Here is a 24,069-nt window from a genome sequence, read left to right as displayed (position 1 = left end):
GAAAACATTTTGGTGGGTCCTCAATAAGTTAAACATAAAATTACTATATGACCCAGTGATTCTACTCCTAGGTATACACCTAAAGAATTGAAAACAGGTGTTCAAGCAAAAACTTGTACATGAATGTTCATAGCAGCACTATTCACAGTACCCAAAAGGGGGAAACAACCCCAGATGTCCACTGATGCATGAAGAGATAAGCAAAATGTGGTACATTCGAACAACGGACAATTATTCAGCCATAAAAAGGAAGGAAGTACTGATACCTGCTGCAACATGTATGAACATGAATACATTATGCTAAGCGAGAAAAGCCAGACACAAAAGACCATACTGCATAACTCCATTTATATGAAATATCCAGATAGGTAGTCTGCAGAGATAGAAAGCAGATTAGTGGTGGCCAGGTAGGGAGAGGGCTGGGGGAAGGAAGAAACTGGAGTGATTGCTTCTTTGGGGTGATAGAAATATTTTGGAACAAATAGAGGTGTGGTTGCATGACATTATGAATGCACTAAATGCCACTAGTGGCAGATTTTGTGTTCTGTGTATTTCACCACAATAAAAAGAAACAGAATGTGCTACTTTTGAAAAGATTCCTCATTCTTGGTGAAGCCCATTAAAGTTTGACAGGGTGAGGTGGGTCCTAAAGAAGGGACACGCGGCAAACACAGGGCAAAGGGTTTAGTAGGGCGAGGCTTGCACTGCCTGACTGGGATCGCCGGTGCCAGGACCTGGCTCGTGTGGGTGCAGCAGCCACCCTGGCCGCCACTCAGGGGCCCCTGGTGTCCTGCACGACTGAGGGTGGCTTTAAGTGTGGGGCAGCTTGTTTGGAATCCTCACATAAAGACATGGAAAGCGAGATAGCTTCAAGATGGCGGAGGAGTAAGACGTGGAGATCACCTTCCTCCCTACAAAGACATCAGAAACACATCTACATGTGGAACAACTCCTACAGAACACCTACTGAATACTGGCAGAAGACCTCAGACTTCCCAACAGGCAAGAAACTCCCCACGTACCTGGGTAGGGCAAAAGAAAAAAGAAAAAACAGAGACAAAAGAATAGGGACGGGACCCGCACCAGTGGGAGGAAGCTGTGAAAGAGGAAAGGTTTCCACACACTAGGAAACCCCTTCACGGGTGGAGACTGTGGGTGGTGGAAGGGGGAAGCTTCGGAGCCATGGTAGAGAGCGCAGCAACAGGGGTGCGGAGGGCAAAGCAGAGAGATTCCCGCACAGAGGATCGGTGCTGACCAGTACTTATCAGCCCGAGAGGCTTGTCTGCTCACCCGCCGGGGCGGGCGGGGCTGGGAGCTGAGGCTCAGGTTTTGGTCGGATCCCAGGGAGAGGACTGGGGTTGGCGGCGTGAACACAGCCTGAAGGGCGCTAGTCGCCACAGCTAGCCAGGAGGGAGTCTGGGAAAAAGTCTGGACCTGCCTAAGAGGCAAGAGACTATTGTTTCAGGGTGCGCGACGAGAGGGGATTCAGAGCACTGCCTAAATGAGCTCCAGAGACAGGCGCGAGCTGCAGCTATCAGCATGAACCCCAGAGACGGGCATGAGACGCTAAGGCTGCTGCTGCGGCCACCAAGAAGCCTGTGTGCAAGCACAGGTCACTCTCTGCAACTCCCCTCCCGGGAGCCTGTGCGGCCTGCCACTGCCAGGGTCCCGGGATCCAGGGACAACTTCCCCGGGAGAACACACGGCACGCCTCAGGCTGGTGCAACGTCATGCTGACCTCTGCTGCCGCAGGCTTGCCCCGCACTCCACACCCCTCCTTCCCCCCAGCCTGAGTGAGCCAGAGCCCCCTAATCAGCTGCTTCTTTAACCCTGTCCTGTCTGAGTGGGGAGCAGATGCCCTCAGGCGATCTACAAGCAGAGGCGGGGCCAAATCCAAAGCTGAACCCCAGGAGCTGTGCGAACAAAGAAGAGAAAGGGAAATTTCTCCCAGCAGCCTCAGGAGCAGCAGATTAAATCTACACAATCAACTTGATGTACCCTGCATCTCTGGACTACCTGAATAGACAATGAATCATCCCAAAATTGAGGCAGTAGACTTTGGGATCAACTGTAGACTTGGGGTTTGCTTTCTGCATCTAATTTGTTTCTGGTTTTATGTTTATCTTAGTTTAGTATTTAGAGCTTATTATCATTGGTAGATTTGTTTACTGATTTGGTTGCTCTCTTCCTTTTTTTAAATATGTATATATATATTTTTTTCCTTTTTCTCCTTTGTGAGTATGTGTGTGTATGCTTCTTTGTGTGATTTTGTCTGTATACCTTTGCTTTTACCATTTGTCCTAGGGTTCTATCGGTTTTTTTGCTTTTTTTGGAGTTTTTTTACAGATCATTGAAATTACTTTATTATTTATAACACTTCTAACACTTAAACAAATTATTATTTTATGGATATTCATTCCCCAAGAAGAAAATGGGTACAGGATCTTTCAGTAACGAAGTTGGAACATTGTAAAAGTAAATACAGCATTTGACAAGGAAGATGACATAAGTCTGTCCTGTCATTTGATGTAGAAACAAATGCTGCTTAACAAGGTTGAGTCTCTGGTATTATTTATCTCTACTAACACTTCTTAGAAGTCTTGTGCCTTAACAAAATGCTGTGTGATGACAGGTTATAATATAATCCCAAGATTAAAGCTATTTTGCTTATACTTATCTATCCATAATGTATTATTTTTTTAATTTATTTTTTATACAGCAGGTTCTTATTAGTCATCCATTTTATGCACATCAGTGTATACATGTCAATCCCGATCGCCCAATTCATCACACCGTGACCCCCACCCCCCACTGTTTTTTTTTTAAGTATACTTTTCAGCTCTTTTTATCATTGCTGGACTTGTGTTTTGGTTTGATTGCTCTCTCTTTCTTTCTTTTTTTTATTACTTTTATAATTTTTCATTTTTAATAATTTTTAACGTTTTAATTGTTTAATTATTTTATTTTACTTTCTTTCTTTCTTTTTTTATTCCCTCCTTTTTCTTCTGAGCTGGTGGCTGACAGAGCCTTGGTGCTCCAGCCAGGCATCAGGCCTGAGCCTCTGAGGGGGTAAGAGCCGAGTTCAGGACACTGGCCCACCAAAGACCTCCCGGCCCCATGTAATATCAAACGGCGAAAGCTCTCTCAGAGATCTCCATCTCAATGCTATGACCCAGCTCCACTCAACGTCCAGCAAGCTACAGTGCTGAACACCCTATGCCAAACAACTAGCAAGACAGGGACACAACCCTGCCCATTAGCAGAGAGGCTGCCTAAAACCATAATAAGTTCACAGACACCCCAAAACACACCAACAGACACAGTCCTGCCCACCAGAAAGACAAGATACAGCCTCACCCACCAGAACTCAGGCACCAGTCCCCTCCACCAGGAAGCCTACACAACCCACTGAATCAACTTTACCCACTGGGGGCAGACACCAAAAACAATGGGAACTATGAACCTGCAGCCTGAGAAAAGGAGACCCCAAACACAGTAAGTTAAGCAAAAGGAGAAGACAGGAAAACACACAGCAGATGAAGGAGCAAGGTAAAAACCCACCAGACCAAACACATGAAGAAGAAATAGGCAGTCTACCTGAAAAAGAATTCAGAGTAATGATAGTAAAGATGATGCAAAATATTGGAAATAGAATAGAGAAAATACAAGAAACATTTAACAAGGACCTAGAAGAACTAAAGAGCAAACAATGATGAACAACAAAATAAATGAAATTAAAAATTCTCTAGAAGGAATCAATAGCAGAATAACTGAGACAGAAGAACAGATAAGTGACCTGGAAGATAAAATAGTGGAAATAACTACTGCGCAGCAGAATAAAGAAAAAAGAATGAAAAGAATTGAGGACCATCTCAGAGACCTCTCGGACAACATTAAACACACCAACATTCAAATTATAGGTGTCCCAGAAGAAGGAGAGAAAAAGACAGGGACTGAGAAAATATTTGAAGAGATTACAGTTGAAAACTTCCCTAATATGGGAATGGAAATAGTTAATCAAGTCCAGGAAACACAGAGTCCCATACAGGATAAATCCAAGGAGAAACACACCAAGACACATATTAATCAAACTGTCAAAAATTAAATACAAAGAAAAAATATTAAAATCAGCAAGGTAAAAGGAACAAATAACATACAAGGGAATCCCCATAAGGTTAACAGCTGATCTTTCAGCAGACACTCTGCAAGCCAGAAGGGAGTGGCAGGACATATTTAAAGTGATGAAAGAGAAAAACCTACAACCAAGACTGGTCTACCCAGCAAGGACCTCATTCAGATTCAATGGAGAAATTAAAACCTTTACAGACAAGCAAAAGCTAAGAGAATTCAGAACCACCAAACCAGCTTTACAACAAATGCTAAAGGAACTTCTCTAGGCAGGAAACACAAGAGAAGGAAAAGACCTACAATAACAAACCCAGAACAATTAAGAAAATGGTAATAGGAACACACATATCAGTAACTACCTTAAATGTAAATGGATTAAATTCTCCAACCAAAAGACACAGACTGGCTGAATGGATACAAAAACAAGACCCGCGGCATCCCTGGTGGCGCAGTGGTTGAGAGTCCACCTGCCGATGCAGGGGACACGGGTTCGTGCCCTGGTCCAGGAAGATCACACATGCCACAGAGCGGCTAGGCCCGTGAGCCATGGCCACTGAGCCTGTGCATCCGGAGCCTGTGCTCCGCAACAGTCAAGGCCACAACAGTGAGAGGCCCGCGTACCGCAAAAATAAATAAATAAATAAACAAGACCCGTATATATGTTGTCTACAAGAGACCCACTTCAGGCCGAGGGACACATATAGACTGAAAGTGAAGGGATGGAAAAAGATATTCCATGCAAATGGAAATCAAAAGAAAGCTAGAGTAGCAATTCTCATATCAGACAAAATAGACATTAAAACAAAGACTATTACAAGAGACAAAGAAGGATACTACGTAATGATCAAGGGATCAATCCAAGAAGAAGATATGACAATTGTAAATATTTATGCACCCAACATAGGAGCACCTCAATACTTACAGCAAATGCTAACAGCCATAAAAGGGGAAATCAACAGTAACAAAATCATAGAAGGGGACTTTAACACCCCACTTTCACCAATGGACAAATCATCCAAAATGAAAATAAATAAGGAAACACAAGCTTTAAATGATACATTAAACAAGATGGACTTAATTGATATTGATAGGACATTCCATCCAAGACAACAGAATACATTTTCTTCTCAAGTGCTCATGGAACATTCTCCAGGATAGATCATCTCTTGGGTCAGAAACCAAGCCTTGGTAAATTTACGAAAATTGAAATCGTATCAAGTATCTTTTCTGACCTCAATGCTATGAGACTAGATATCAATTACAGGAAAAAATCTGTAAAAATACAAACACATGGAGGCTAAACAAAACACTACTAAATAACCAAGAGATCACTGAAGAAATCAAAGAGGAAATCAAAAATACCCAGAAACAAATGACAATGAAAACAAGACGACCCAAAACCTATGGGATGCAGCAAAAGCAGTTGTAAGAGGGAAGTCTATAGCCATACAATCCTACCTCAAGAAACAAGAAACATCTCAAATAAACAACCTAACCTTACAGCTAAAGCAATTAGAGAAAGAAGAACAAAAAACCCCCAAACTTAGCAGAAGAAAAGAAATCATAAAGATCAGATCAGAAATAAATGAAAGAGAAATGAAGGAAACAATAGCTAAGATCAATGAAACTAAAAGCTGGTTCTTTGAGAAGATAAACAAAATTGATAAACCATTAGCCAGACTCATCAAGAAAAAAAGGGAGAAGACTCAAATCCATAGAATTAGAAATGAAATAAAAGTAACAACTGACGCTGCAGAAATACAAAGGATCATGAGAGATAACTACAAGCAAGTATATGCCAATAAAATGGACTACATGGAAGAAATGGACAAATTCTTAGAAAAACACAACCTCCTGAGACTGAACCAGGAAGAAATAGAAAATATAAACAGACCAATCACAAGCACTGAAATTGAGACTGATTAAAAATCTTCCAACAAACAAAAACCCAGGACCAGCTGGATTCACAGGTGAATTCTATCAAACATTTAGTGAAGAGCTATCACCTATCTTTCTCAAACTCTTCCAAAGTATAGCAGAGGCAGGAACACTCCCAAACTCATTCTACGAGGCCACCATCACTGTTATACCAAAGCCAGGCAAAGATTTCACAAAAAAAGAAAACTACCTACCAATATCACTGATGAACATAGATGCAAAAATCCTCAACAAAATACTAGCAAACAGAATCCAACAGCACAGTAAAAGGATCATACACCACGATCAAGTGGGATTTATCCCAGGAATGCAAGGATTCTTCAGTATATGCAAATCAATCAATGTGATAAACCATATTAACAAATTGAATGAGAAAAACCATATGATCATCTCAATAGATGCAGAAAAAGCTTTCAAGAAAATTCAACACTCATTTATGATAAAAACCCTGCAGAAAGTAGGCATAGAGGGAACTTACCTCAACATAATAAAGGCCATATATGACAAACCCACAGCCAACATCATTCTCAATGGTGAAAAACTGAAACCATTTCCACTAAGATCAGGAACAAGACAAGGTTGCCCACTCTCACCACTATTATTCAACATAGTTTTGGAAGTTTTAGCCACAGCAATCAGAGGAGACAAAGAAATAAGAGGAATCCAAATTGGAAAAGAAGATGTAAACAGTCACTGTTTGCAGATGACATGATGCTATACCTAGAGTATCCCAAAGATGCTACCAGAAAACTACTAGAGCTAATCAATGAATTTGGTAAAGTAGCAGGATATAAAATTAATGCACAAAAATCTCTTGCATTCCTATACACTAATGATGAAAAATCTGAAAGAGAAATTAAGGAAACACTCCCATTTACCATTGCAACAAAAAGAATAAAATACCTAGGAATAAACCTACCTAAGGAGACAAAAGACCTGTATGCAGAAAACTATAAGACACTGATGAAAGAAATTAAAGATGATACAGACAGATGGAAAGATATACCATGTTCTTGGATTGGAAGAATCAACATTCTGAAAATGACTCTACTACCCAAAGCAATCTACAGATTCAGAGCAATCCCTATCAAACTACCACTGGCATTTTTCACAGAACTAGAACAAAAAATTTCACAATTTGTATGGAAACGCAAAAGACCCTGAGTAGCCAAAGCAATCTTGAGAGTGAAAAATGGAGCTGGAGGAATCAGGCTCCCTGACTTCAGACTATACTACAAAGCTACAGTAATTAAGGCAGTATGGTACTGGCACTAAAACAGAAATATAGATCAGTGGAGCAAGATAGAAAGCCTAGAGATGAACCCACACACATATGGTCACCTTATCTTTGCTAAAGGATTCAAGAATATACAATGGAGAAAAGACAGCCTCTTCAATAAGTGGTGCTGGGAAAACTGGACAGCTACATGTAAAAGAATGAAATTAATTAGAACACTCCCTAACACCATACACAAATATAAACTCAAAATGGATTAAAGACCTAAATGTAATGCCAGACACTCTAAAACTCCTAGAGGAAAATATAGGCAGAACACTCTATGACATACATCACAGCAAGATCCTTTTTGACCCACCTCCTATAGAAATGGAAATAAAAACAAAAATAAACAAATGGGACCTAATGAAACTTAACAGCTTTTGCACAGCAAAGGAAACCATAAACAAGACAAAAAGACAACCCTCAGAATGGGAGAAAATATTTGCAAATGAAGCGACTGACAAAGGATTAATCTCCAAAATATACAAGCAGCTCATGCAGCTCAATATCAAAAAAACAAACAACCCAGTCCAAAAATGGCCCAAAGACCTAAATAGACATTTCTTCAAAGAAGATATACAGATTGCCAACAAACACATGAAAGGATGCTCAACATCACTAATCATTAGAGAAATGCAAATCAAAGCTTCAATGAGGTATCACCTCATACTGGTCAGAATGGCCATCAAAAACTCTAGAAACAATAAATGCTGGAGAAGGTGTGGAGAAAAGGGAGCCATCTTGCACTGTTGGTGGGAATGTAAATTGATACAGCCACCATGGAGAACAGCATGGAGCTTCCTTAAAAAACTACAAATAGAACTACCATATGACCCAGCAATCCCACTACTGGGCATATACCCTGAGAAAACCATAATTCAAAAAGAGTCATGTACAGCAATGTTCATTGCAGCTCTATTTACAATAGCCAGGACGTGGAAGCAACCTAAGTGTCCATCGACAGCTGAATGGTTAAAGAAGATGTAGCACATATATACAATGGAATATTACTCAGCCATAAAAAAGAAACGAAATTGAGTTATTTGTAGTGAGGTGGATGGACCTAGAGACTGTCATACAGAGTGAAGTAAGTCAGAAAGAGAAAAACCAATACCGTATGCTAACACATATATATGGAGTCTAAAGAAAAAAAAATGGTTCTGAAGAACCTAGGGGCAGGACAGGAATAAAGACACAGATGTAGAGAATGGACTTGAGTACATGGGGAGGGGGAAGGGTAAGCTGGCACGAAGTGAGAGAGTAGCATGGACATACATATATACTGTCAAATGTAAAATAGACAGCCAGTGGGAAGCAGCCGCATCGCATTGTACAGGGAGATCAGCTCCGTGCTTTGTGACCACCTAGAGGGGTAGGATAGGGAGAGTGGGAGGGAGACGCAAGAGGGAGGAGATATGGGGATATATGTATATGTATAGCTGATTCACTTTGTTATAAAGCAGAAACTAACACACCATTGTAAAGCAATTATACTCCAATAAAGTTGTTAAAAAATAATAAAATTTAAAAAGAAAAGACATGGAAAGCAGTGGAATACTGAGGTGTTTAAAACCCAGGCATGCAGAACACAGCAGATATAAATTTTCACTGCAGTGAGGTCAGGATAATTTCAGTTTATCCAATGAAAAGGAAAATAAACTTTTTTTTTAAACATCTTTATTGGAGTATAATTGCTTTACAATGGTGTGTTAGTTTCTGCTTTATAACAAAATGAATCAGCTATGCATATACATATATCCCCATACGTCCTCCCTCTTGCGTCTTCCTCCCACCCTCCCTATCCCACCCCTCTAGAGGAAAATAAACTTTTATGACCTGGTGGGGCTAGAGCAGGTTTAGTTAAAGGTACGTGGTAAGTTTCTAGTTATTGCTGCAGACGCTCTTTTCCCTCTCCTTGGGAGTGTGCCAACTTCTTCTTCATGCCATTTTCTATCCTCAAAAAGAAAAAGATTTCAAATGGGTATTTTTCTGACGATAAAAGTAATATTTGGGGCTTCCCTGGTGGCGCAGTGGTTGAGAGTCTGCCTGCCAATGCAGGGGACACGGGTTCGTGCCCCAGTCCGGGAAGATCCCACATGCCATGGAGCAGCTAGGCCTGTGAGCCATGGCCGCTGAGCCTGCGCGTCCGGAGCCTGTGCTCTGCAACAGGAGAAGCCATAACAGTGAGAGGCCCACGTACTGCAAAAAAAAAAAAAAAAAGTAATATTTGATAATTATAAAAATTCAGAAAAAGCAGACATTTTATATATAGGTATAAAATCATTTTTATACCTATATATAAAGAAAGCTCAGCAATCAGGGATGCTATAGATGTTTTGGTATGGATCCTTCCAGTCTTTTTTTCTGTGCATATATATGTCAATATGTACCGGTATCTTTAGTTTCATTGGGATCATACTACATTTATCAACATAGCATGGATGTCTTTCATACCAATTAATACCAGTCAACAGCCTACTTTTCATGGTTGCGTAGTGTTCAATTCTGTGCATGTGTCATGACTGATTATTCCATGACCAGTGTTGTAAATGAGCCAGGGGCTTCCCTTGGAGTGGTTCCTCCGTGGTCACTTGGCTCTCTGTCAGAGATGGTTGGTGACTCAGGGTTTCTGAAATTGCTTTCTCTTACTTATTTATGCGGGTTAGTGATAGCCCTCAAAGCACAGGTCATGGATGGAAAAGGGAATAGAGAGGTCTGTTAAAAAATCAGCTCAAAAGCCACTGTCTTCAGCTTTCCCTGAATGAGCCCCACTCCATGTGGTCACTCTTTCTTCTGCGTCCCAACAGAAGAGGGACAGAATAGTATGCAGGAGCATGGGCTCTGGAGCCAGACTGCAGGGGTTTGCATTCTGACTTCGTGACATTGGACATATTACTTCACATTTCTCTGCCTCAGTGTTCTCATCTGTAACATGGGGCTAATACTAGTATCTACCTTCTGGGCCAGATGAGATGATCCATGCCAAAAGGACCCAGCAGCACAGGACCTGGCACATAGCAAGAACTCAACAAGTGGTGAGGGTTATTATTATTACTCAGTTCATTCAAGTGGCCCTCCCAGTTAGTAGCTAGGGAGCTCATCTAGATGCCTGGACAGCCCAAATAGATTATAGACTCTGAAAAGTTCAGATGCCAAAGTGACTACAGTGTTTTCCAGATAGTGAGCCCCCGGCCAATGTTACTGATTGATTGTCTAATCCAAACTGACTTGCTGCAATGGTGGGGTCCTCTTGGTTGAATTTGGCCTCCATTTCCCGTTAAAAAAACAAAAGCAAAGCAAAACAAAACAAAAACCCCAGAGACCCTAATAAGTGGATGTAGGTGAAATACAGTTCCTTCAGGTAGGTCAACATCATAGCTGTGGGCTTTCCTACACTCTATCTAAGGAAATTCTTGACCAGATGAACCTATAGATCTCTTAAATGATAGTGAAAATGACAAGAAACATTTAAAAGAACTAAAAACCATATTATTCCAAAAGACCAGTCTATAACAGAAGAACAAATCTTGTATTCCCTCATTTATTTGGGATTCTTGGGAACTGAATTTTTTCCCAGTAAGTAGATTTTCTAGATGGTGGAAGCTGATTCATTTAACCACCATAACAGTTTGCATTTTAACCATTTTGATGTAATTCTTTCTAATGCCTGTTGCATGGGTTATGGCTTTCATATAGGGAATATATTGAAAACATGTCAGCCAATTTGTTAAGCTTTGAGGCCTCATTGTGAATGTGTTGCTGTCATTTGTTTTTTTGTTGTTGTCTGTTTGTTTGTTTGCTCTGCCAAATGATATCAGTGCCATTTGCCTTCTAAAGACTCAGACAACTGTACCTTTACACAGTTCTTTTCACTTTTCACTTTTTTCTCTCACTGGTAGGGTGTGTCAGTTTTTACTTTTTACTACAGAAATGTGCATAATCGCTTTCCCCATCTCCAAAACACCTTTCTAACTTACTGATTTATAAGCTTTATACCCTGGGAAAACAGAACCCCAAGTCTGTTACTATTTTGTATACAGTAAGGTTAATAGGTATTGAATGAAATCACGTATTTAGTCACAGGATTTTTGACCATTCGAGGACTTTAAGAATTTACTTCCTGGTTGTAGGCTGTTATGTGGTAGAAGTTTGACTCTGGGCAAAGTGCCATTTTATTTATAAGCTGTTGTGCTTATTGTTTTCCATTCTAGCACGAGTGCCTTCCTGTTGCTCATAGGTAGAGAAATTAAATTAAAGAAAAATAATAACCTGTCTCTGGGCAGTTGGTAAAGTCTTGTAAAGTGGGATTTGGATATTTTTAATAGAAAGAAAGGTAAAATAGTCTTAGATATAATTTCTTGAGTGTTTTTCCATTTTCTTTACAGAGAAATAATGATGCGTCTGTCGGGAAACTCACAGACTAAGAAGTTATAACCATTACACGTCACTACCAGGTGCCTGAGGATCCCCGTCCAGATACGAATGTCCTAATTGCACAGGCCCATGAACAGCTCAAGAAAAATACTTTTGAGAATTTTGAAAGACTCATTGCTACCTGTGTATACCAAGATCGGGAAAAGTAAGCTTTTATTTTATTGATTCTAATAAATCATTTACGTTTCTGTGAACCTGACTAATGAAGGAATTTGTATTTTATCAAAAAGGGCAAAAAGAAAATTGACATGTCTTCTCATACTCCACCATGTAGCAAAGCCACCTTAAATCATTTTTGGAGATTATCTGGGTACAGATATTTCATAGTGATGGATGGTGAGCTTTGCTTGTTGATGGAATAGGGGAGGCCCTGTATCTTCAAAAGAATAGGATTGCCCCTTTGCATTTTCTTTTAATTGGTTTCTAGAGGTTTTCAATTGAAACATAGTAAATCAATGTTAGAAGGTTTAATTCTGAGATGTCGTCTCTTTACATTATTTTAGTGATAAGTGGGATTTATAAGTGTGACTTTTATAATACACAGAACAGGGGATTTGCAAGTATACTTTCTATAGAATTTCTTTGAAATTATTTCTCCTTGAAGATAATGAAGCTCAGCATAATCTATTTCGAATACATTTATCGTGTTTGCATTGAGCTTTATTAAGTCACTGTTACAAACAACTGGAGCTCCATCTTAATATGTTTTGGTGTTCATCTTATCCACAGACTGATATAGTGGGGGGGACGGAATACTCAACTGGAATTAGAAAACCTTAGATCAAACTCTAGCCTCTGATTTTATTACTACAGACCACTACCATCTCTTTCCCCCATGACCCCTTCCTTCATCCCCAAACCTGAAGTCTGCACCCCAAGTGGCTACCTACATACCCTAAATATCGTTGAAGGTCCCATAGTTTATTTTAGTTGTGAATAGTTTTTTTCCTAATCCATAATACACCCTTGTTGAGTTGTTATAAAGATGGTATTTTTCCTTGAATCTTTAAGCTTCTCTGAGCCTCCTGGAGGATGTGTGGCCTGAGCTTTGCATGACCCTGGCCTCGCCTTCCACCCTAGTGGTACCCCTTCCCAGGGTGAGAATTGTAACCCTCCTTCGCTAAAGGAACACCTCCTGGGAAAATGGGGCTAGTTGATCAGACAACTCTGAGGTTCTCCAGATCCAACAAGCTCCAATTCTAGACATAAACATTCTCCTATCATTTTATAAACTACTGCAAAGAAAGAAGCCCACTTTCTTTCCTGTTGGTTCTAATTTTGCCTGATGCCTGGAAGAACACTGTCTGAGTTAGAACATTGGACAAGCATTTCTGTGCCCTCAGCAGGCTGGGGAAAATGACTGTTGGGCTGGTCTGGAGAAAAAATTGAGGTGAATGTTAAGGCCCCGGTTGGGGCTTCTAGGTTATAAGGTTTGGGTCCAAGGAAAAGACTAGAAAAACACCCTCCAGTCATATAATACTTGTGTTGGAGGCTCTAGATGCCTGTCAGATTAAGAGATGTTTTCAAATATCAGAACCATTTTTGACTAGTGGTCAAGAATGCAGATCGATTACTTAGAGCAACACTCGTGGCTACAGCCTTAATAGGCTGTACTATCACCAACCAAGAATCTGAATCTTGATGGAAAGGCCTTTGTAAGGACAGAATCTAGTGACTTGTGAAATGGAAAAACAGTTGGTGAAATGCAGTATTACTGTTTTTCCTTACTGTGATTCCAGTACCAGTTTTCATACTTATTTCCAGGTGCATGCTTTTAGGACACATCTGTGTTTTCTTTCCTATAGAGTGTAATTGTTACTCAAGAGACACAAAGTATATACAAGCCCATTTACTTTGTTTTAATGCAGGGAAAAATTATTACCCAGCAAAGACATCAAAAGGCTGTGCAGGTCCTCCTGATTACCTTTGAATGATGATCTTCTGGGATCCTTACTCTCCAGGTAAGTGAGAACTCCACCCTCATGGGCAATGTCCTGCATATTTTTGTTTCAGAGACTATTCCTGGTTTTTTGTTTGTTTGTTTTTTGTTTTTTTTTGCGGTACGCGGGCCTCTCACTGTTGTGGCTTCTCCTGTTGTGGAGCACAGGCTCCGGACGCGCAGGCTCAGCGGCCATGGCTCACGAGCCCAGCCGCTCCGCGGCATGTGGGATCTTCCCGGACCGGGGCACGAACCCGTGTCCCCTGCATCGGCAGGCGGACTCTCAACCACTGCGCCACCAGGGAAGCCCTATTCCTGGTTTTACATCTGCCTTTAATTGCCCTTGATTTACCCTTGACTTTTTATTTATTACCGATGACACATCTCCATTTAAGTGTTAAAAAGGAAAACTGAGTCATGATTTTGAATGTTAGGGAGCCTATTATGAAGTATCATTTTATCTTTTTAACATTAAGATATACTTATATGCACACAGATTCCTGGGACAAAATGAAAATGTACAAACTCATTGGTTATGAGAGTCTTAGATGTAAAATTTAGGGCAGATTTTTCAAAGCAGTAGTTTCTAATGGCCACAGACATGCAGTAAGAGCACCTCGTGTTATTAGCACAGAGCTCTGTCCTGCTAGAACACTAGATGTAAAGTGCAGAGATTCTGATGTTGCAAAAGGGAAGCACAGTCAACTGCTTTCTGAAACACCTCACTTCTTGTACTGAACCTGACTCTTGACTTCCTGGCACCACCCTCCTAGCCACCCAGACTCTGGTCATCTTTTATGCTTACCGTGGCATGACTCCAGCCTCCCCCCCCAGCATACTTATCTTGATAATTCTGACATTTGGGGCTGTGTTCTAGGCATTGTTATCATTGCTTTGAATACATTACCTCATTTACTTTGTGAGGACAACTTGGTGAGGTCAGAGCTATTATCCTATCTTACAAGAGGATGCTGAGGTCTAGAGAGATAAAATTTTGCCTAAAGTCACGTAGTCTAGAAAAAGAAGAGCTGTGACTTAACCCCTGAACCTTTAAAATGCACATCTTCTGCTTCTAACCATTTTGAATTATTGTCTACAACTAGCCAGTAGATTAGAATGTCTTGACAGTCCTACCTCCTTTCTACTCCTTGCATCTACTCTCTCCCCTCCATTCCCGCCATCTTCACTCTTGTTCTGACCCACCTTTCTTCTTGACTGTTGGCAGGGCTTCCACATTGGTCTTTCTTCCAATGGCCTCTAAATTTTTAAATCCATCTTTACGTCTTGCAGCTAAGTACCTTCTAAGAGCAAGAATATCATAGTGTCACTCTTCTATTCATAAGCCTTCTGTACCATTTCTTTGTTCTCTGAGGAATGACCAAACTCCTTAGCTTTGAGCTCCTTCTCCCCCTTCTCCATTGTGGGGCTTAGGGTTGCCACTAGGGCATTTATTCTCAAGCAGGGGCTGGAGTGGGGAGTCCTCATCTGAGACAAAAAAAGAAACAAAAGGAAGCAGACAAAACTAAATCCCATGTGGGAGAACTAGAGTCCAAGGTATCAGGAGGGGAATCAAGAAGAGGCCAATTCAGTTGGATGTGTGTATATGCATTGGATTGACCTGGGGTTATCTTCTAGACTATCAGCTCTATTTGCTTTCATTTGCTAGCAGCAGTATGAGGGATAAATAGGCCATCCCGGTGTAAAGGACCTGAGATGAAATAGGCAGGCTTAGGAGCTCAGTTTCTCCACAGTTATCACATTCCCAAAGCTCGTCTTCTCATTCCCAACAGTCCAGGCAAATGGCTCATTTAGCATTTCACATGTATTCCTCCTGCATTCCCACTTTTTTGCCTTTTCTCTTGCTGTTTCTTCAGTAGGAACTAGCTTCCAATTTTCTTCACCCGCTGAAAGCTTGTTCTTTATGACCCGTTTCAAATAGCACCGTATCCATGAAGCCCTCTTGGATTTGCTTGCCTGGCGGTGATTATCTCCTCCTAAGGATTCTCACCGCACTATTTATATTTCCTTTTTTTGTCTCTTACCTTGTAATGAAGACTTGTGACTAGACATTTGATCCACTTAGATACAGAGACCTGCTTCTAACCTGTTTGATTTACTGCCTAAAAATAAGCCGTGGCCTGTCACATCTTGACAGTTTTACCCCTACCTTGTCTCCTATATTCTTTGAATCTACTTGCTAGCTGTGTAATCTTGTGCAAGATTTTTGACCTGCCTGAACCCCAGATTCCTTACCTCTAGAATGAGATAACACCACCTACTTCCTCGCGGTTCTCAGAGTGACTTGAGATAACATACATAAATTCCCCAGTGCCACAGCACCTGGTACTAAGTACTGACCGGGGACTAGGAGAGGAGTTTCCATCAGGGACCGTAGACCACACACTCTGACTTAGAAATGAACTGGAAGAGACCTGCATCCTTCCACATAGAGGAAGCCTTGTTTTTAAACAGTTGGATCTGAATGCCTTTCACACATTAAGCTGTCTTCTAGTCAGGAAGCTGCGGATGTTTATTAGATTATCTCTTGATGGCCTCGAGGATGAGTTGTCCTGGAAAGTCCAGTAATGTGGGAGCCTGGCCTCCGGGGGACCTAGATGTTTCCTATCCAGCACTGAGGCCACCAAGTCATCATCCTCTCATCCTCTCAGCAGACTGTTTTGTCTTTGCCTTGACGATTTGACATTAAAGGCAGAAAGACGATTCCCCAACTCGTTGCGAAGCCGGTTCAGTCTCAGATCACATCCGCCTCTGAGCCCGGCTTAGCTCTGAGGAGGTCATCCCTCTGAGCCGCTAAGCAGTCTAACTTTGCCTCTAATTGTGCACTGACCCTTCTCCACACTCAGGGGAAACTTCAGACTAATCAGATTAGAAAATGTCTCATTCCCATTCCCCTCTCCCTCCAATATGCCCTGCCACGATTTGGGTCACATGCTTGGTGTTTTGCATCATCTCCGCAGATTCCTTTCAAAGACTGCCCTAATTCCTAATGGGCCCATCAGCCTGCAGCTTACATTTATATTCTGCATTCTTATTGTTCCCCACAGACTCCACAGGGCTTTCCAGAGCCTTGACCAGACTCTCTTTCTACACAGCCCTCCTGTGGCACGCTAAGCCAGAGCCCCTCTGACGTCTGCAGTCTCCCGTGGGAGACAGGCCCCGAGTTTGTTGACTTGGTTCAGCACACACTCTGCCCAGGGGCAGTTTTACCTGCCTTGGGATGGAGCTGGGCAGCTGTTGAGCATCTGTAGAGCCCCGCTGCTGTGTGAATTCAGATCAGGAGATGAAAACCTACGTGGCTAAAGATTCGGATGATTTCTTTCACCCACTCCAGATTGTTACCTGTGAATTTCTCCTGACCCGGCATGTGGGTACGAAGATTTCGCCTCTACTCCATTTCCATTTTTCTTGTGATTCAGTTAGGTCTTTTCCTTATGAGCACGAGTCCTGCTGGAATCAGCACTTCAAAATCTCTTCACATCTGGTTACCCAGCCCCTGTCAGTTTGTGCTGTGGTAGCTGGTATGAGGTCACTTTACTTGCCAAATGAAGTCAGAAGTCGTTTCACTAATGCACAGAGCATCAGACTTAAATGTTCGATGTAGTGGTAGCTACTACCCGTTCATAATAGGAGTGGCACTCTGTATTGACATAGTGCCTAGGGCCCTAGAATGTCTTGTAAATCCTTGAGCCCATTAAAAGGTACATTTTAGTGGATGGTAGGCATGATACCTCATTTCATGGGTGCAAACGTTGAGGTATAAGGAGACTCCCTCACTCAAAGAGCTTGCTTCAGGCCTGAATGGATCTGTAATGGAATTAAAATGACAGCTCCCTAAGATACCCTAAACCTTTGTTTCTATCTGAGCTCCTAGGGGTAGGAACGATATCTCATTCACCTTTGCAATCCCGGAGACTTGTCCTGTGCTGGTACACTGGGCAGCGGGGAGAAACACATGGGCTTGATTTCTAGCAGAGCTGCTTCTGAAGTCCAGCCCTACTGCCTTCTGCCCAGGTGATCCCTGTAAATGGAGTCAACCCCTCTCCACCTTCATTAGGGTATTAATATGTCCTCAGTACTAATAAGCAAGAAATCCTGGTTCTCAAACCATAAGAGGTAGGGAGTATTCTGAGGTCATTCCATACTGTGTTCCTGATGGGACTGGGGAGTAAAGAGGCAGCCTCCTCCCCTAATTGTAGCCTTCCGAATTGGGACTTGGAATAGCTGGAAATTCAAGTGCGACTCTTTCCCCAGCAGCTCTGCCCCAAGCTAGTCTTTTACAGCTGTCTTTGGGCTCCATGGAATGCCTTAGAACTGGCCTCCCAAGAGAGCTGGTGCCTCATCCAGAAATATCAGTTAAAATGGAAAAAGTTAACAGGGCTTTAAAATCATCTCATTATACTCTACCCAGCCTCTCCCTCTGCCCCCCTCCCAGAGGCATGGTTGGGGCTCAAGTGATTTCACCCAACAATACGTGGCAGTGAAGCTGAGGGGCAAGGGTTGATCCATGTGCTTGCTAATGTTGCAGAGTGTTTGGTGCACTGGGAAGTTTTCAGAGAGAAACCCTCTTCTGTCCCTCTCCTTCTCTCTCTCTCTCTCTCTCTCTCTCTCTCTCTCACACACACACACACACACACACACACACAGATGCTTTCTACCTTTTCAAATGTAAGGTGATTTGGTCCCTAAGGAGATCTGTGCTGGGCTCACAATTGGAATTTAGAGGTCTGGCGATTTGAGATCACAGGAGTTAACTCACTGGCAACTTGGGCAGCGCCATCTTGCCGACTCCTAAGTTTTTGTGGCCGTCGGGGTAGGGTGGCCTAGAGCTCCACTTCTTTTCCTTAAGTGTCTGGTCTTTAAGACTCTCACCAGGTGTTTCAGTGTGCACCCCTGGGTTTGTTGGGTAATGAACTGAAACCAAACACAGCCAAGTGAGTCAAAAATTGTCTTCACTACCCTCCCTCCCTTTCAGCCCTGGTCCTGCCGCCAGCCCGTTCCCCTAAGTTATGAGATGGCCTTTGCGGCAGAGGGGGACCCATGTTACTCTTCAGCAGAATACAGCTGCTGCGCCTATTACCTCCACAGATGGTGGAAATAAAGCAGATCAGGATTATTCCCCACAGCAAGGAGATGGATGGCTTCTGCGGTTTTCAAGCCATTCATCATTTTTGGGAGGGGGACCAGGAGTACCTGTCAAATGACACGTTAGACTCACTTCTTAGAACTCCCACCTAGCAAGGCATTGGGAAGCCTGCTTGCGGTTCATTATTATCTAGAGGAGAAGCGGAGAAACCGGCTTCCCTCCCTCTTCTTCCTTTAGTTTGTGTAGGGAAGGAAATGGCGGCTTGCCCAAGTATCAAAGGGAAAGAAGAATTTATGGAGGTTTTAGGAAAACACTTTAGCACTGTGAGCTGGCACTTTAAAGTAAGGAGGCTGACTTTTTAACAAGCATCGACACACTTGAAAGCCAGAATTAGTGTTGCCCTTTAGGGCAGTCCCCCTGGAAGGCTGTGCGCTGATTCCAACAATGTCGCCATAGAAAGCTCTTCTTTGGAATCGCCTTCACAGCCTTTTCAAAAGAATTTCCTCCATAGTGGCAAGTCTTTGTCCTTTGACCATGAATCAGAGTCTAAGCAAGAGTCAAATGTCATTTGGCAAGGAGCGAAGTAGGGGATTCAGGTGGAAAACCAGGATGCTAACATTTTTGATCAGAAGCACAGCACGACCCTGAAGTAAGGAGATCCATTTTCTATACGATTCATGGGCTTTTCCAAAATACTTTGAAAGGATGGAGAGGATTTGGTGAATGATTACCTGTAGTCATGAGGCAGGAGGGACGGCTGGGGAGATAGTATTCAGGGGAAATTGACCTACTTGTCCTCACTCCCCTAATAGTCAAGCGTTTCTCCGTCTCCAAACTTCTCCCTCTCAGCTCCTTCTCCAACCTGGACTGTTTTTAGAGCTGCAACACTCCTTTGTATCCTAGTCTTTTCTCTCTCACAACCTGATCTAACGGTAGCGTATAGTAGATGTAGTGTATAGTAGCAAATGAGGGCGTGAAAAATCCCACTGTATCAGTGGTCCAGGGGAGGAAGCTCTGTGCTGAGTTCTGGAGCATGGAGGAAAACCGGGACATGCTCCCAACGAGTGGTGTTCCTGCCTTGCCAAGTCTGACTTGTATAAGTTCACCACCTTGGAAAGCACGCTTCAAGGTCTCTCGTCTGCTTTTTACACTTCTTACATTTTTATTTATGCCAAACGGATACATGCTTATAGTAAAAAAAAAAAAAAAAAATCAAATCATTCTAAAAAGTTTATTCCGACAACAGCAGTTTCCAGCCACATCTCTCCCCACCTCCCAGACCCGTTCTCAAGAAACAGCCTTTCAGTCCTTCTAGCTGTTTCTGCAGACCTTTAAATAGCATGTACGTACTGCTATTTCTGGATTTCTCATTTTTAGATACTGCTACTACTTCCTGTTACGATGCTTGAGAATTTAGCATAATATTGATTCCCATTACTGGTGTTCTTTCTGGATTCTCTTAGGATCGTCTTTTTATTCCTGGTGCTCTGGAAGTTCATGATGGGGCTTGTGGTGTGTGTGTGTGTGTGTGTGTGTGTGTGTGTGTGTGTGTGTGTGTGTGTGTCTGTATATAGATTCATTGTGCTTAACAGTTTATGGGCCCTTCCGGTCTGGAGACTCTGTCCTTTGGCTCTGATAAATTTTCCATTAATTTTAAAATAATTTCCTTTCCTCCATTTTTATTTTTCTCTTCTGAGAACTCCTATCATTAAGATTTTGGCTCTCTTGAATTTGGATCGTTCTCTCCCCAACTTTTCTTTGTCATTATGATGTCCTTACTAAGGGGTTTCCTCAACTTTACATTCCACCCCTTCTTCTGCATCTATTTACTACTATCATGTTTTTTATTCCAAGAGCACACTTTTGGTTCCTATTTTTAGTCTTCTGTTCTTTTTTCGTGGGTGTAATATATCCTCTTATCTCACATCTTTCCCTCTGCTACCTGAATTATCTATGTTGCTTGATACCTTTTTTTTTTTTCCTGTTGCCGTTTTGACTTCTGTCCTTAATGTTGGAAGCCTTGAGGGTGGGTCTTGTTGATTAGTGGGTTTCACTGCATGAGTCATCTCCTAGCCCACATTTTCATTAGGTAATCCCCAGAAGCCACAATTTGGGGCCATTCAGAGTATTGAGAGGAGAATCCTATCTTCTCCTGTGGGGCTAGGAGGGAGGGTGGGATAGGGGAAAGGAAGAGAATTTAAGTATGGCCACTGGTGTTCTGGAAACGGAAAAGGAGAAGGAAGGGGGCTGAGAGACCCAAGTTCAGTATAGTGTGTAATGTCCTTCTCTACCCTCCATTATGCTTCCTCTCCCCAAGACTAGAACTGCTTTTGTTGAATTTCTCTGGAGAACAAGCCTCACTCCCCTGTAGGGAAGAGTACAGTGTACAAGTAGATACCTGAGGGTTCAGCTGCTCTTGCTTTATTTAGGCTTTCAAACAGTCCTGTTTTCCGGCCCCCACCGTATCCCTGCCTTTATTGGCACCTGGAGTCTGTAATCGCTGAGCCTCTCAGAAGTTTTGTGGGCCACACTGGCTAATCTCTAAGTGCCCCCTGCCTCTGCCATGGACATTTCGAGTTCAGCTTCCCTTCCTCAGCTCTGCCGAGCCAGTTACCAATCCTTAGTCTGATTTCCATCTTGCAAACGATTTTGAAATCTCTTGTCCACTGTTGCCTTGTTTTCCAGCTATCTTTGCCATTGGGGGTTATCACCTATTTTTATTTCTTTGTTGTCATTTTGGTGAGATTTTGGTGGGAAAGGGAGATAAATATTTGTGAGTGACCCATCGTGATTTACTGCAACTCTATCCACTTCCCAAGAGCAAAGAATTCTTCCAAGAAGCATTGGCTAATTTTATCCCTTTTAATTGAAAGATTCTTTGTTCTTTTCTCCCTTGCTCCTTTTGGGGGGATTCCCATATCCATTGAAATCCTCCAAGACAGAACTGAAAAGAGAAACTTGGAGTATTTTACCACATTGACTCAACTCTTCCCTGAGGCCTGGCTTTGGGACTTTGGAAAGATTAAATCTTTCAAACATTTTTCCTCAGAAAGATTTTGTACATCATTTCTAAGCTGTGTACTCTTTCATTTACAGCCTTTGATCCTTCCCGAATATCATTTGATTCAGGAATATCCTTCCCAAATATCTTTTGAGATGGGTAAATTGTTAGATGTGTTGAGTCTGACATATCATGAGTTGGGCAGGAAAGAGTGCTGGGGGCCCAGGGTTAACAGGTGAGCATGAGTAAATATAAGACGAATTGGTAAGGAGGTGTGATAATAGGACTTCCAGTGGTGACTTCCAGAAGTTTTCCTGTACCATCCAGTGCCATGATCCAGGGCAAATGCAGACTTAGGCATGGGGACTCGGTTAGGTAAGAGGAACTGCAGGAAGGCCTTTCTGAGGCCTTTGAATTGAGACTTTGGAATTGAGACTTTCCAGACAAAGGAACCAGAAGGTGCAAATGCCTTGCATTGCTGGGAACGATCTTGGTATGCTCAGAGAGCAAGAAGAAAGCTGGTGTACCTGGAACATTGTGAACAGGAGAGAGTTTTCAGAGGAGGTCAGAGAGGTCAGCAGGGACCAGATTATGTGTGGTTTTATAAACCCTGGTAAGGAGTTCAGCTTGTGTTCTAAGTGGATTGGAAAGCCATTGCACAGTTGTAAACAAGGAAGTAATTGATCACATCTATGTTTTAGAAAGATCATTCTGGTGGAGGATGGTTTGCAGCAAGGTAAGAATAGAAGCAGCAAGACCAAGATACAAAAGCTATTCCTGTAATCCAGGTGAGAGATGATGGTGGCTTCGAATTAGTGAATAGTAGAAAAGATGGAGAGAAAGAGACTTGTGATATGCTATGGTGGTAGAACCTTCAGGACTGGTTAGTGGACTGTGTATGAGGGATGGTGTAATTCTAAATCTGTTTGGTAGTCTTTTGACTGGTTCCCAAATTACTGGGATATTATACTTCTGAAACGTCTAGGATTCAATACATGCCTCCTGTCATTGATGTGATGGGAATTTACCAACAATTAAATTCTGTATTGTAGGAACAGATGAAGAAATTTTGTTCATTGGTGACCTCATTCAGTCTTCCAGTCTGGTGGGTTTAAATATCATCTATATGCTAATGACTCCCACATTTCTATCTCTAACTCAAACATCTTCCCTGAACTACAGACTCATATACCCAACTGCTCACTTCCCATCAAAATGTAACACATCCAAAACCAAACTCCCAGTCTTTTCTCCCAACCTGTAGCTCCTGCAGTCCTTCCCATCTCAGTTCGGGCAACTCTGTTTTTCCAGTTGCTCAAGTAAAACCCTGGGAGTTGTCCTGAATCCGTTCCTATTCATTCTCCCCCTCACCTCCCCTATACACTATATGCAATCCTTCAGGAGTCTTACACTCAAAATATATTCAGGCTTCACCACTCCTCACTGCCCTCCCTCCACTGCCACCACTGTCACCTAAGCCACCATTATCTCTTGTCCGGATTACTGCAGAAGACCGCTAACTGCCCTTGACACTTTGGCCTTGCCCCTACATTGTAGTTGCAATATATCAGCTAGAGTGATCTTCAGAAAATATAACTCAGATCTGGTAACTGTTCTATACAATATACTCCAATGGCTCTTAGTTGTCCTTAGTATGAAAGTCAAAGGCCCTCCATGATCTCATTCTGTGACCTCAGCTCCTATTCAGAGTATTAGGGAATACTTTTCTTCGATGCACCATGCTAAAGGAGTTTCTTACAAAATATCTTTAATTGATTGAGTTTTAGTTCTTCTCCCTAAACACATGCAAATAAAAGACATAATGGTCCTGCATTTTGGCTACAAATATTTCCATAAACAGAACATGTCCTTTCAAGGAGTTCAAATGACGAGTGAGCCAAAATTCAAAGGATAAACAGTGGTAGGGGGCAGCATACTGGAGCTGTATCCCAGAATCCTTGGCCAAAGAAAATGTACACAAAAGAATGACTGAATTCCCTTTCCCCTCTTCTGATCACTCTGTTTATTCTACTTTGTTTAGCTTAATGAGTCTATGTAACTTCATCACGTAACATTTAATTTATTGCTGCTAATTGTTATTAGTTTATAAATACGAGCTATTATTTTCTTCATGCTTTGATTAAAAAAGAGAAAAGCCTTTTGACTGATTATGAATAGGTTTTTTTTTCCTGCTTCTGTTATCACTGAGTTTTCTTATAATTAATTATCCTCTGTTCATCCTTGCA

At 42.0% G+C, this 24,069-nt stretch overlaps 1 protein-coding gene across 1 annotated transcript in view; it reads left to right on the top strand.

The window, feature by feature from the left end:
• The window catches only part of EFHC2 (EF-hand domain containing 2), a 193,819-nt gene that overhangs the window by 150,123 nt on the left and 19,627 nt on the right, over window positions 1–24,069 (top strand). Inside the window, 4 exon segments of the mRNA XM_079909606.1 lie at window positions 11,731–11,765; window positions 11,768–11,924; window positions 13,648–13,696; window positions 13,700–13,740. Of these exon segments, the coding sequence (XP_079765732.1) occupies window positions 11,731–11,765; window positions 11,768–11,924; window positions 13,648–13,696; window positions 13,700–13,740 (282 nt within the window).

The sequence above is a fragment of the Stenella coeruleoalba genome (genome assembly GCF_951394435.1).
Source record: "Stenella coeruleoalba genome assembly, chromosome: X".
NCBI lineage: Eukaryota > Metazoa > Chordata > Mammalia > Artiodactyla > Delphinidae > Stenella > Stenella coeruleoalba.
The sequence above is the reverse complement of the archived record's forward strand: the minus strand, read 5'-3'. Positions and strand labels throughout refer to the sequence as shown.